Genomic DNA, 14,978 nt, shown 5'->3' with positions numbered 1-14,978 from the left:
TTTTGAAGGAGGCACAACCTTACCTTTGCTGCTGTGGGTAATGAACTGACTGGCTGGGTTTCATGGTTGAACCCACGCAATTGGTTCTCAGGTTTAGGAGAATGGGTTCAAAATGTTATCGTGAATGTAGGGAATTTCTCTTATGTATCCTAGGAGTTGTCATAATGATTGGTTTGATATTTAGATGTGTTTGGATTTTAATGCATTGCAAGCGAAGTACCAAATTGATGAGTTTGAGGAGCGAGGGCATTGTAACAGTAACTGGTTTAATTTATGACCCATCAATCAAGACAATGTTGTGATAAGACGTGATTCCACGGTCCGTTTCTCCTTTGTTTTTCTCCAAGGTAAAACGACATCCACTCGGAAGAAGATTTTGATGACCCTTTATACAGACCATTGATGAACTTTGTCACAGACATTTGATGGACTTTTAGAGACTAACTTTTATGGACACTTGAAAAACTTTGCTTGCCACATACCAGCAAAGATACAGCAACCCGGACAAGACATCCAAGGACGAACACACACATTACCACATGAATGCATTTATAACGAATGTTTCTTATCTTCATCTCTACAATCTACAGGTAGTGACACACATAGTCGAGAGGTAATATAGGCACATATATTAGCACTCACATATTTTCCCCCTTCATGTACCATCAACTAATGTGCACCCCATTTGTTGGAACTAAAAGCCGAAAAGAGCTCGGTAGAGTTTGTTAGCCCACTTACAGACCCTTAATACGGGCTAAGAAGGTTTCAATGTATACTTCGCAATACCTCGAAGCTTATTTTAGAACATGTACGGCACGATGATACATGACCCCTCAGACATAAATTCCATACATACATGCTTTTACTATCTCATTAGGTCATACATTTCCCACCTTCTCCTCTCCTCCCTACTCCCAATCATATATAGGTATTCCACGGTATTATATATTTTTCTGCTTAAATTGTTTAGATAAGTGGCAGTTATTGTTGACTGCCAAAGGGTGGACTGTCAAAGTCGAAAATATCATGATGCAAATGCCTTGTACTAACCCCAATGCACATGCCCACTGCTCGTGCACCCACTGCCCCGTAAGTGCACATACCCACAAGTTGCGTAGGGGACGCTACAGCGTCTCGTGCGCATGAGATGTGTATTTACGGCGGAGTTTGTAAGCGTGTTGCGTGCGACTCGATCGTAGCATATTTAACCTAAATAGTGTGTTTTATAGTTAATATACCCCTAGACAATGTCAGCGAGTATGTTTAGTTTAAACGGTTGATGGACAGAGAGATTCCTCTTTGCATGATAGGAAGGGTCAGATAGAGGTTGAAAGGTGGTGCCTAGTATCCAGCTGTAGGGTATTTTAAGGGTAACATTTCGGTGTTAGTTAGAAAAGGATCGCTCACTCCTGCATATAGTTATGTACAGAAGTAGTATATGGACATTAAATGTATTTGCTGATTATTACACATGCGGCGGGAATCCTGAGGATACCTCCCACCTGAGCAGTTGGGAAAAGACACAGCCCACCTGTTCAAATCCACCTATGACCTTTCTTAGAATGCGGAGACACATTCCTGTGTCCAATGAACAATGAGATTGTAGGGACCATTGTATTGTGAATGTATGTTGTGTATATAAAGACCACCATTGCCTGGCCAGCCTCAGACACTCTCTCTGAAAGCTTTCTCCCTGAATGCTGAGGGCTGGATCCAGGACGCGCTTGCGAATCATCCCCACGTATGTATATTTCTCTGTAGCCATTTTGTTATCCATTCTGTTTGCCATTTGTTCACTCTTTGCGATTCTCCGCTATTGTTCATCTTATTCTCTGTTATTGTGTTAGATTTTGATGTTAGTTTGTAGTGTATAACTTGTACTGTGTTTTTCCCTTTTCTCTAAAGATCCACGGCAATGATAGAACTGCTGAGGTTTAAAATCCAAACCAGGTCTTGTGTTTTCACTTTTCTACAAAGGGCTTTTCTTAGCATCTCAATCGCTCAAACAGCTTACACATTATCAAGGTTAATAAGCGTTACATCATTGTAGTGTTCAAGTACTAAGGTTTAGAGTATAAGCATATCCTTACAGTGTGTTGTTAATAAGGTTTACTGTGTATCATCCTGTGAGCGTCTGCACCGCTCGTGTCTCACTCTCACGGCGCAGCGTCCGCTACGCCAATAGCGTAGCATTACGGTACTCGGTACGCCTATAGCGTGCTCGACCCGAAGCGTGAGTCCGTGAGAGTGTGTGTCGCTCGTGCGTCGCGCCCACGGTCTAGCGTCTGCTACGCTAAGTGCATACCCTTACGGTACTCAGTGCGCCAATAGCGTACTTAGTCCGTAATAGTATATAGCTTATGGTTAAAAGGTAATATTTGACATCATCAGTTCCCATGTGATATGCTTAATTAATAATCCGCATATACTGTAATAGATAAGTTTGTGTCGGGTCAAAGAGACTCTTAATGTAGCATGTTTGATCATTCAATTGTCTTCTGGCTTCTTGTAGGTATAGATGCTGTGGCCAAATGACCACATTACCGCCTTTATCAGACGGTTTCACCACCACATCCTGCCATGATTTTATATCTTTGATAGCCTTTTTCTCCTGTAAGGAGAGGTTTCCCTTCGGATGAATGTATTTTCTCTTCTTGTGAAGCATCTCTAAATCTTGTGAAACAAGACTGATAAAAACTCTGACTTCTAGACAAATTTGGTCACTGGGAAAAAAAAGATGATCATTTTTTGCACTGTGGTCTATGCCCCGTACTTTGGGAGATATTGATTGAAGTTGTCAATTCCTCCAGGGCAGTCAGGGCTTTATTTTCGTGAGTACTGGTCAAATCTAAATGTTGAATCCCATCCATCATATCTAAAACGTCTGTGTCATTATCCTTATTGGCATACATTTTGGTCAGGAGGAGTTTTCTGCCAAATAATTGTGTTTTTATTCCACTGAAATATGTCAAAGTTTTTAGTAGGGGAAAAGATAAGGCCTTTTTCGAGTACACTCCTTTGATGGTCAGTGAGGGTGTGTTCTGATAATTAATAATCTGTAATTTATTGGAATCAGGGCAGGTTATCTGTTCCTCCGAGAGGGATACCGATTGGGGGAGGGAGAACCCCATTTCTCTCGGCCTCCTCCTCTTCTTTTTTGCTCTTCTAATTTTCCTTTTTCGGGGCGTCCGTGAGTGCCCCTGCTGTAATCTAAAAAATGTGTTGGAGGTCTTTGATTGCTTCTTGAACTGGGATATTGATCCTGCTGAGAGGGATCCTGTTCTTCTATCCCTGATAATTCTGCCTCCGAAGAGGATGGTGTTTGTGAAATGTCCCGGTGTTTACTCCCTTCTCACTGGTCTAGTCTACCTAAGGACATTACCATTACTAAAATCCCTTTTATCTCGAGATAATTTTTTTATGAAAACTTAGAGCATTATTACTGATCAATGTTTTCGCTCTTGGCAGATACAGGCCTGCCACACTAATAAGTATTCACTTTTAATTATATTTTATGAATGGTCTTATGACCTGATATTCATGTATGTATAAAACTTGCTTTAATTACCTAGTGATTTTGTGCAAGTTACAGTTCTATTAAATGATAATAAAAGTTACATTTTAATCTATAGATACAAAAAGCGTGCCCCGGGTCAGACTTTTAGTCTTCTTTTGTCCTGCTTTCTTGCGGGCCTACTTCCTTTTTTCAACATTTTGAGGATATACAGGGTGACACTCTTAATGTCCTTTCATCACTTGACGCTGAGAAGACATTTGACCTGGTAGTGTGGGATCATCTTTTCAAAACCCTAAATTAATGATTTTAGCTCCTCTGAAGAATATAAATTGACAAAAAACTGAGATCCTCTCAGTTACAGGGCCCGATTTAGTTCTGCAATGTCTCCTCCTAAGTATCACTTGAAATAAATTAAAATAATAGTATTTTAATTACCTACCGGTAAATCCTTTTCTCGTAGTCCGTAGAGGATGCTGGGGTCCACATTAGTACCATGGGGTATAGACGGGTCCACTAGGAGCCATTGGCACTGTAAGAGTTTAATAGTGTGGGCTAGCTCCTCCCTCCATGCCCCTCCTACCAGACTCGGTCTAGAAACTGTGCCAGAGGGGACGGAAAACTTAGAAAGGATTCTACCGATAGTGGCGAGATTCACACCAGCTCACACAAACAAGGCAAACCAAGCTAACTAGCCTGAAAAGTCAGCAATAGCTGAAAACATTACTGAACCAAGTAATAACGCAGTACTTAACAAAGAACGAAGGGTGGGCGCCCAGCATCCTCTACGGACTACGAGAAAAGGATTTACCAGTAGGTAATTAAAATCCTATTTTCTATTACGTCCTAGAGGATGCTGGGGACCACATTAGTACCATGGGGATGTACCAAAGCTCCCAGAACGGGAGGGAGTGTGCGGAGGTTCCTGCAGAACTGATTGACCAAACTTAATGTCCTCAGAGACCAAAGTATCGAACTTGTATAACTTAGCAAACGTGTTCGACCCAGACCAAATAGCCGCTCGGCAAAGCTGGAGACACCCCGGGCAGCTGCTCAGAAAGAACCCACCTTACGAGTAGAGTGGGCCTTAACAGGTTTTGGACATGGCAATCCTGCCGTAGAATATGCATGCTGAATAGTGAATCTGATCCAGCGAGAAATCGTCTACTTAGAAGCAGGACACCCAATTTTCTTGGGATCATACAGGACAAACGGGAGAGTCCGATTTTCTGTGACGAGCCGTCCTCTTCACATAGATCTGCCGAGCCCTCACAACATCCAAGGACTTTGATGTAATTGAGGAGTCAGTAGCCACTGGCACCACATAAGGTTGGTTGATAGAAAAGCCAACACAAACTTTGGAAGGAACTGCTGATGTGTCCTGTGCTCAGCTGTATCTTCATGGAAGATTAAGTAGGGGCTTTTACAGGACAAAGCCACCAATTCCGACACACGTCGAGCAGAAGCTAAGGCCACGTGAGAAACTTGACCTCAACCGACTGTAAAGGCTCAAACCAATCCGATTGTAGGAAATGCACCACCACGTTAAGATCCCAGGGTGGTGTCGGCGTCACAAAAGGGAGGCTGGATGTGCAGAACCCCTTTCAAAAAAGTCTGAACCTCAGGGAGGGCAGACAATTGTTTCTGGAAGAAAATGGATAAAGCCGAAATCTGGGCCTTTATGGATCCCAAACGCAGGCCCATATCCACACCTGCTTGCCGGAAGAGGAGAAACTCCACCGTAGAAAACTTCTTGGACTCACAGCAAGACACATATTTTTTCCAAATGCGATGATAATGTTTAGACGTTACTCCCTTCCTAGCCTGTATCAGGGTACATTACATTGTCCGACTGCACTTGAATGGCCTGATCTTGCAGAAGGTGTGCTGCTTGTAGAACACCGTTGTACACGGCTTAGTTCCAGGATGTTCATTGGAAGGGATTCCTGACTTGACCACCTTCCTTGGAAGGTTTCCCCTTGGGTTACTGCACCCCAACCTCTGAGACTAGCATCCATGGTTAGAAGGACCGAGTTCTGAACCCCGAACCTGCGGCCCTCCAGAAGGTGAGGCATTTGCAGCCACCAGAGTGAAATCCTTGCTTTCAGCGACAGACGTATCCTCTGGTGCATGTGTAGGTGAGATCCCGACCACTTGTCTAAGAGATCCAGTTGGATTGACCGTGCATGAAATCTTCTGTACTGTAGAGCCTCGTAAGAGGCAACCATCTCCCCAGAAGGCGAATGCACCGATGAACTGATACCCGGGCAGGCTTCAAGACATCCCGGACCATTGATTGTATCGCCAACGCTTTCTCCACCGGCGGAAGCACCCTCTGCATGTCCGTGCCGAGGATCATCCCCAGGAAAGACAATCTGCTTTTCGGCTCCAAATGTGACTTTGGAAGGTTCAGGATCCAACCATGTTCCCTGAGCAGATGAGTCGTGAAAGCAATGTACAGTAACAACGTCTCCCTGGACGATGCCTTTATCAGCAGATCGTCCAGATATGGAATTATGTTCACTCCCTGCCTGCGGAGAAACATCATCTGTGCCATCACCTTGGTGAACACCCTCGGTGCCGTGGAGAGACCGAATGGCAGTGCCTGGAACTGATAGTGACTGTCTAACAGTGCAAATCTGAGATAAGCCTGCTGTGGTGTCCAAATCAGAATGTGGAGGTACGCATCCTTGATATCCAGGGATACCAGAACTCTCCATCCTCTAGACCTGAGATCACCACTCTCAAAGACTCCATTTTGAATTTAAACTCCATTAGATAAGGGTTAAACGATTTCAAGTTCAAAATCGGTCTGACCGAACCATCCGGTTTCGGTACCACGAAAAGGTTTGAATAGTAACTCATGTGTTGCAGATGAGGTGGAACTTGAACAATGACCTCTGACTTCCAATTTTTGGATGGCTTCCTTTAGGAGAGCCCTTTCCATCAGTAAAGCAAGCAAGCCTAATTTGAAGAATTGGTGATGCGTTCTTGAAACTCCAGCCCGTACCCCTGGGGCACAATATCCTGTATCCAGGCCGGACGACACCCAGACATGGCTGAAATGTCTGAATCTCCCACCAACCAACCTGTTCTACAGGCTGTGCGGTCCACAGTCATGCTGAGGATTTTGAGGAACCAGAAGCAGGCTTCTGGTCCTGGGAACCTGTAGGCGCAGGCTTTTTGGTAGGTAAGGAGGTAGTAGGGGGCTTGGACTTCTTTGTCTTTGCAGTCCGAAAGGACTGTGACGTGTTGCGAGAAAAAGGTTTTCTTCATAGCCGGTGCAGCTGAGGGAAGAAAAGGAGACTTACCCGCGGTAGCCGTAGCAATCCACGCATCCAGCGCCTCCCAAAAAGAGCCTGACCTGTATAGGGTAGGTCCTCCACACTTTTCCTGGATTCCGCGTCCACAGACCATTGGCGCAGCCAGAGACCCCTGCGAGCTGAGACGGACAAGGAGGAGATCCCCGCAGCTATGGAACCCAGATCCTTCACGAATTTGCGCTGGCTCAGGACACCCCTCCTAGCGCCGCACTGTGTACCGCTGAGCCTCCGGAGCGCAGTGTCAGTACAGCGCTCCCACCCTGTTGCCGCCACACTCACCACCGGAATCTTCTGGCTGTTTGGGGGTGGCGGCATGCTGCGGGAGTGAGCGGTTGCCTCGGGCAGCTAACGATCATCACCCTCAGTAGCTCACTGTCCTGTCAGCGGAGATAGTGGCCATTAACCTCTCTGGGTTGGACACTACTCCCCCCCTAAGTCCTACGAAGCAGGGAGGCTGTTGCCAGCAGCCTTCCTGTGCCTAACTCTAAGAAAAAAATAAAACTAGAAAAACTCCTATGGAGCTCTCCTAGCTGTGACCGGCTCCTATGGACCCATTTTCTAAACTGAGTCTGGTAGGAGGGGCATAGAGGGAGGAGCCAGCCCACACTATTAATCTCTTAAAGTGCCAGTGGCTCCTAGTGGACCCGTCTATACCTCATGGTACTAATGTGCATCCTCTAGGACAGTGATGGCTAACCTTGACACTCCAGCTGTTGTTGAACTACATATCCCAGCATGCCCTGCTAGTTTTGTTATTTGACCATGCTAAAACTGATGCAGGGCATGCTGGGATGTGTAGTTCAACAACAGCTGGAGTGTCAAGGTTAGCCATCACTGCTCTAGGATGTAAGAGAAAATTAGGTATTTTTATTTCCCCTTCCATTCATAAAATGTATTCTGCCAGCTTCTCCGAGGTCATTGCTAGGATTGGATGGATCTGCCTCTGTCATTAATGGGAAGGAGAGCAGTGGTTAAAAATATTTTATTTCCTAAACTTGCTTATCCCTTTACAAATGCTCCCTCTGGTGCTTTCAAGTTTAGATGACCTTCGGTGGACGAAAGCCTTTTCTAAATGTATATGGAAAGGCAAAAATTCTAGAATTTCCAAACTAAAGCTGATTCAACCAAAGTCTAGAGGAGGCCTTCATCTACCAGATATTCGGACGTTTTCTAAATAAGCATTTTCTTATATTTCCCACTGTTCACAATTGTCTTGTTTCACTAGTTTACCATTAGAGGAAGAGCTATTTTCACCATTCTCTCCTGACGCCCTTCTGCATCAGCCCCGTACATAACGTCCTAGAGGTATACTGTCACATATTTTATTTACAGACACTTATAAGACTTGGGTGACTATTAATACATGTTTACATACAGATCTGCATTGTTCCAGATATGTTCCATTTTCAGGCAACCCTGACCTCTTACCCTCTCTCACAATAGCTCACTATCAGACATGGAAAGATAAAAGTATTCCAGCATTTCAGGAAATCTTGGGGCAATATTTATTCCTATCAACAAAGGTGTACAAAGTACAATCTCCCACATTCCCTATTTTTCTTATACCTACAGTCCAGACACTATGTGTTTAGTAACCTTCCTCCTAAAGTTTCCCGTTTACCTGCAACTCCATGTCCTCACGCTAGCTTCTCTATGTCTGTTGAATAGTTTATTTCCAAGTTGTATGAAGTAACAGATTGAATTGGATTCAGTTTAATAAAGAATTATTTATTCCAAAGACCACGCCTTTGTACAGACTGAGAGACAGCATTTGTTTCTCTCAGGGTTACAGGAAGATAACTTGAAATTTGATGGTGCACTTATTTTATAATACTTGGTTACACCCAATCCTTTTACCACACCCACTGATCTCATACATTCTGGAAGAATCTCTCTATGCTCCTATCCAGAAAGGATTGTAAAATTTGTGATTCGCAATCCAGATGATTATCGAACGACTGTGTAGGTGCAACGTTCGCATTGCACGTGTGTTAGCAAAAATAGCAACATATATTATGTACAGATCATGAGTGCAATGCAGCCACTGTTTGACTGACAGGAAGTTGGCGTTTTTTGGGCGGAAACCTGCTGTTTTCTGGCTGTGTCTGAAAAAATGCAAGCGTGCCTAGGAGTTTTTAAGGAGGCCCTCTGACGTCAGCGATGACCACTTCCAGCATTTGTGTCGCACGAATTGTGTACGACCTTGCCTGGCGCATATAGGAAAAATCTACGATGTTCCGATAACTGTGTATGGTTTTGTGATCAACCCGCATATTGCGATGCATTAGCAATTTCTGCAATGGGCGTTTTCAAAATCTTTCTCTAATTGGCAAAACCATGTGCACTGCAGGTGTGGCAGATCTAAAAATAGGATTTTGATACCTACTGGTAAATCCTTTTCTCTTAGTCCGTAGAGGATGCTGGGGTCACATCAAGAAATATGGGGTATAACGGGATACGCAGGAGACTTGGGCACTTTAAGACTTTCAAAGGGTGTGAACTGGCTCCTCCCTCTATGCCCCTCCTCCAGACTCCAGTTATAGGAACTGTGCCCAGGGAGACGGACATTTCGAGGGAAAGGATTTATTGTTAAACTAAGGTGAGATACATACCAGCTCACACCTCAAGCACGCAGTACAACATGGCATTCAACATAATGCAAGTCAACGGCATGAACAACGTCAGCAACAGGCTGACTAAAAACGTAACACAACATGTGTTGAAGCGTAACAAAAAACTGCAGATACAGTATGCACTGGGACGGGTGACCAGCATCGTCTATGGACTAAGAGAAAAGGATTTACCGGTAGGTACCAAAATTCTATTTTCTCATACGTCCTAGAGGATGCTGGGGTCACATCAAGAACCATGGGGTTATACCAAAGCTCTAGAACGGGCGGAAGAGTGCGGATGACTCTGCAGCCCCGATTGACCAAACATGAGGTCCTCATCAGCCAGGGTATCAAACTTGTAGAACTTAGCAAAGGTGTTTGATCCCGACCACGTAGCCAATCGGCAAAGTTGTAATGCCAAGACCCCCCGGGCAGCTGCCCAGGACGAGCCCACCTTTCTGGTAGAATGGGCCTTCACCGATTTTGGTAATGGTAATCCAGCCGTAGAATGAGCCTGCTGAATCGTATGACAGATCCAGCGCGCAATAGTCTGCTTGGAAGCAAGAGCCCCAATCTTGTTGTGAGCATACAGGACAAACAGAGCCTCTATTTTCCTAAACTGAGCCGTTCTGGCGACATAAATTTTCAAAGCTCTGAATACATAGAGAAACTTTGATTTCAGCAAGGTATCAGAAGCCACTGGTACCACAATAGGGCCCTCATTCCGAGTTGTTCGCTCGCAAGCTGCTTTTAGCAGATTTACTCACGCTAAGCCGCTGCCTACTGGGAGTAAATCTTAGCTTCTTAAAATTGCGAACGAACGATTCTCAAAATTGCGATTACACACCTCTTAGCAGTTTCTGAGTAGCTCCAGACTTACTCAGCATCTGCAATCAGTTCAGTGCTTGTCGTTCCTGGTTTGACGTCACAAACAGACCCAGCGTTCGCACAGACACTCCCCCGTTTCTCTGGCCACTCCTTCGTTTTTTCCAGAAACGGTAGCGTTTTTTCTCACACAAAAACATAAAACGGCCAGTTTCCGCCCAGTAACACCCATTTCCTGTCAATCACATTACGATCACCAGAACGATGAAAAAGCCGTGAGTAAAATTCCTAACTGCATAGCAAATTTACTTGGCGCAGTCGCAGTGCGAACATTGCGCATGGGCAATAAGCGGAAAATCGCTGCGATGCGAATATTTTTACAGAGCGAACAACTCAGAATGAGGGCCTAGGTTCATTCAAGTGGAACGACGAAACCACTTTAGGAAGCAATTGCTGACGAGTCCTCAACTCTGCTCTATCTTCATGGAAGATCAAATAAGGGCTCTCGTGAGACAAGGACGCTAATCCAGACACCCGCCTTGCGGATGCCAAGGCCAACAGCATGGCCACTTTACAAGTGAGGAATTTCAACTCTGCCTTCTCTAAATGTTCAAACCAATGAGATTGAAGGAATTGCAACACCACGCTAAGATCTCACGGTGCCACTGGGGGCACAAAGGGAGGTTGGATGTGCAACACGCCTTTCACAAAAGTCTGAACTTCTGGAAGGGAGGCCAATTGTTTTTGGAAGAAAACCGATAAGGCTGAAATTTGTACTTTAATTGAGCCCAACCTTAGGCCCGCATCCACACCAGCTTGTAGAATATGGAGAAAACGTCCCAACTGAAATTCTTCCGTAGGAACCTTCTTGGATTCACACCAAGACAAGTATTTTCTCCAAATACGGTGGTAATGTTTAGACGTTACTCCTTTTCTAGCCTGAATAAGAGTGGGGATGACTTCCTTGGGAATACCCTTATGAGCTAGGATCCAGCGTTCAACCACCAAGCCATCAAACGAAGTCGCGGTAAGTCTTAGAACACGCACGGCCTCTGCTGTAACAGATCCTCTCTCAGAGGAAGAGGCCAGGGATCATCTATGAGTAATTCCTGAAGATCTGGATACCAAGCCCTCCTTGGCCAGTCTGGAACCATGAGGATCGCACCTCTGTTCTTCTTATGATCTTTATCACTTTTGGAACAAGTGGAAGTGGAGGAAACACATACACCGACTGAAACACCCATGGTGTCACTAGGGCGTCCACTGCTATTGCTCGAGGGTCTCTCGACCTGGAACAATATCTCTGAAGTTTCTTGTTGAGGCGAGACGCCATCATGTCTATTTGAGGGATTCCCCAAAGACTTGTCACTTCTGCAAAGACCTCTTGATGAAGACCCCACTCTCATGGATGGAGATCGTGTCTGCTGAGGAAGTCTGCTTCCCAGATGTCCACTCCTGGAATGAAGATCGCTGACAGAGTGCTTGTATGCCTTTCCGCCCAGAGGAGAACCTTTGTGGCCTCTGCCATTGCTGTTCTGCTCTTTGTTCCGCCCTGGTGGTTTATGTTTGCTACTGCTGTTATGTTGTCCAACTGAATCAAGACGGGCAGAATTGCGAAGATGTTCCGCTTGTAGAAGGCCGTTGTAAACGGCCCTTAACTCCAGCACGTTTATGTGTTTTCAAATTTCCTGGCTTGACCATCTTCCCTGGAAGCTTTCCCGCTGCGTGACTGCTCCCCAGCCTCGGAGACTCGCATCTGTGGTCACTAGGATCCAGTCCTGGATCCCGAACTTGCGTCCCTCTAGGAGGTGAGAGCTGTGCAGCCACCACAGGAGTGAGATTCTGGTCTTGGAAGACAGGATTATCCTTCGGTGCATCTGCAGATGAGACCCGGACCACTTGTCCAACAGGACCCACTAAAACACTCTGGCATGGAACCTGCCAAACTGAATGGCCTGGTAGGCCGCCACCATCTTCCCCAGAAACCGAGTGCATTGATGGACCGATACTCTTGCTGGTTTCAGAATTTGTTTGACTAGGCTCTGAATTTCCAGAGCCTTTTCCCCTGGAAGAAAAACTCTCTGTAATTCTGTGTCCAGAATCATTCCCAAAAATGACAGCCGCCTCGTCGGAACCAACTGTGATTTTGGCAAGTTTAGGAGCCAACCATGTTGCTGCAGAATTGTCAGGGAGAGCGTAATGTTCTGCAGTAATCGGTCCCTGGATCTCGCCTTTATCGGGAGATCATCCAAGTACGGGATAATTGTGACTCCTTGCTTGCGCAGGAGAACCATCATTTCGGCCATTACTTTGATGAAAACCCTCGGAGCCGTGGACAGACAAAATGGCAACGTCTGAAATTGGTAATGACAATCCTGCACTGCAAACCTCAGGTAAGCCTGATGTGGATGATAAATGGGAACATGTAAGTAGGCATCCTTTATGTCTACCGACACCATAAAATCCCCCTCCTCCAGACTGGAGATCACTGCCCGGAGAGATTCCATCTTGAATTTTAATTTTTTTTAGGTAGAAATTGAGGGATTTGAGGTTCAGGATTGGTCTGACTGAGCCGTCTGGCTTCGGGACCATGAACAGGCTCGAATAAAAGCCTTCTTCCTGCTGTGACGGGGGAACCTTGACAATGACTTAATTGTGACACAATTTTTGTATTGCTGCGCATACCACCTCCCTGTCCGGAAGAGAAGCTGGTAAGGCTGATTTGAAATAATCGGTGAGGGGGAACGTCTTGAAACTTGTTTGTACCCCTGGGACACTTTCTAAAACCCAAGGGTCCAGGGCCGAACGAGCCCAGAACTGACTGAAGAGCTTGAGAGGTGCCCCCACCGGTGCGGACTCCCGCAGAGGAGCCCCAGCGTCATGCGGTGGATTTGGCAGAAGCCGGAGAAGACTTCTGCTCCCGGGAACTAGCCACGGCCAGTGATCGTTTACCCCTTCCCTATTCTCTAGTAGCAAGGAAGGAAGACCCTTGGCCCTTTCTGTATTTACTGGACCGAAAGGACTGCATCTGATAGTGGTGTGCTTTCTTTTGTGGTGCAGGCACATAAGGTAAAAATTATTACTTACAAGCGGTAGCCATAGATGCCAAGTCAGCGAGGCCGTCACCAAACAATACACCACCTTTTTACGGTAGAGAGTCCATAGCTTTCTTAGAGTCAGCATCAGCATTCCATTGATGAATCCACAATGCTCTCCTAGCTGAGACTGCCAAGGCATTGGCCCTTGATCCCAAGAGGCCGAAATCCCTCGCAGCTTCCTTTATGTAGACTGCAGCGTCCCTGAGATAACCCAGTGTCAAAAGAAAGCTATCCCTATCCAGGGTATCTGTTTCAGATTTTTCGATAGCACCACTCACCCACGCAGACGCAATGGCTGGTCTGAGTAGCATACCCGTGGTGACAGATGGATTTCAATGCATTTTCCTGCCTACGATCTGCAGGATCCTTTAGGGCTGCCGTGTCAGGGGACGGAAGAGCCACCTTTTCGGACAGCCATGATAAAGCTTTGTCCACAATGGGGGGTGACTCCAATTTTTCCCTATCCCCAGAGGGAAACGGATACACCACTGGAATCCTTTTGGAAATCTGAAACTTTTTGTCAGGATTTTCCCAAACCTTTCCACAAAGCATGTTCAGTTCATGAGAGGGAGGAAACGTTACCTCAGGTTTCTTTTCTTTATACATACAGACCCTAGTATCAGGAACAGTAGGGTCCTCAGTGATATGTAATACATCTTTTATTGCCACAATCATGTACTGAATGCTCTTCACCAGTTTTCGATCTAATCTGGCCTCACTATAGTCGACACTTGAGTCAGTGTCCGTGTCGGTATCCGTGTCTGCCATTTGGCAAATGAACGCTTTTGTGACACCGAGGGGTCTGGACTTGAAACAATATATCTTCTAAGGATTTCTTCCATGCCTGGTTCTGAGACTCAGATTTATCCAATCTTTTATTTATCAGAGCCACATTAGCATACAAAACAATCACCCAATCTGGTGTCGGCGGTGCCGACAGGGTCACTCCCACAGCTGTTTGTGTCCCTAATACAGTCTCCTCCTGGGAAGAGCACTCTGCCTCAGACATGCCGACACACGTACACCCAACACACGCAGACACACTGGGTCTATAGGGGACAAACCCACAGTAAAGCCTGCCAGAGAGACAGAGGGAGATATTGCCAGATCACACCCCAGTGCTCAATCCCGGTCTGAAACACCACAGAAAAATGCCCCAGACCTGCAGCGCTTTTATAATGTACATATAATGCACCAAAATAAGTGTGCCCCCGCCCCCCCGTTTTTCACCCTGATACTCATGCAGCAGTGTATGGAAGGACCAGCGTCTTTGCAGCCCACCCCCCCCCCCACCGCGCCCTGTAGTGCCGCTGTGTGTGGGAGCCGATCGCTTTGCGGTACCTCAAAGCCGTCACTAAAGTCTTCTTTTCTTCTACTCACCTGTCTTCTGGTACCTCAGGAGCTAATGGTGTCCTGTAGCCAAAGAAGCAGAGCTTTTAAACTCACAGTAGTAGGTCTGACTTCTCTCCCCTAAGTCCCACAAAGCAGGGAGACTGTTGCCAGCAGTTCTCCCTGAAAATAAAAAAACCTAACAAAGTCTTTTCAGAGAAACTCAATAGAGGTCCTCAGAGTGCATCCAGTCTGCATGGGCACAGATTCTAAACTG

General features: G+C 45.8%; 1 protein-coding gene across 1 annotated transcript in view; it reads right to left on the bottom strand.

The window, feature by feature from the left end:
- Positions 1-14,978, bottom strand: part of LOC135057125 (uncharacterized) — a 139,895-nt gene that overhangs the window by 82,910 nt on the left and 42,007 nt on the right. Inside the window, 2 exon segments of the mRNA XM_063963020.1 lie at positions 2,545-2,673; positions 6,604-6,801. Of these exon segments, the coding sequence (XP_063819090.1) occupies positions 2,545-2,673; positions 6,604-6,801 (327 nt within the window).

This window comes from Pseudophryne corroboree, chromosome 3 (assembly GCF_028390025.1).
Source record: "Pseudophryne corroboree isolate aPseCor3 chromosome 3, aPseCor3.hap2, whole genome shotgun sequence".
Taxonomy (NCBI): Eukaryota; Metazoa; Chordata; class Amphibia; order Anura; family Myobatrachidae; genus Pseudophryne; species Pseudophryne corroboree.
This window is presented reverse-complemented; position numbering and strand designations above follow the sequence as displayed.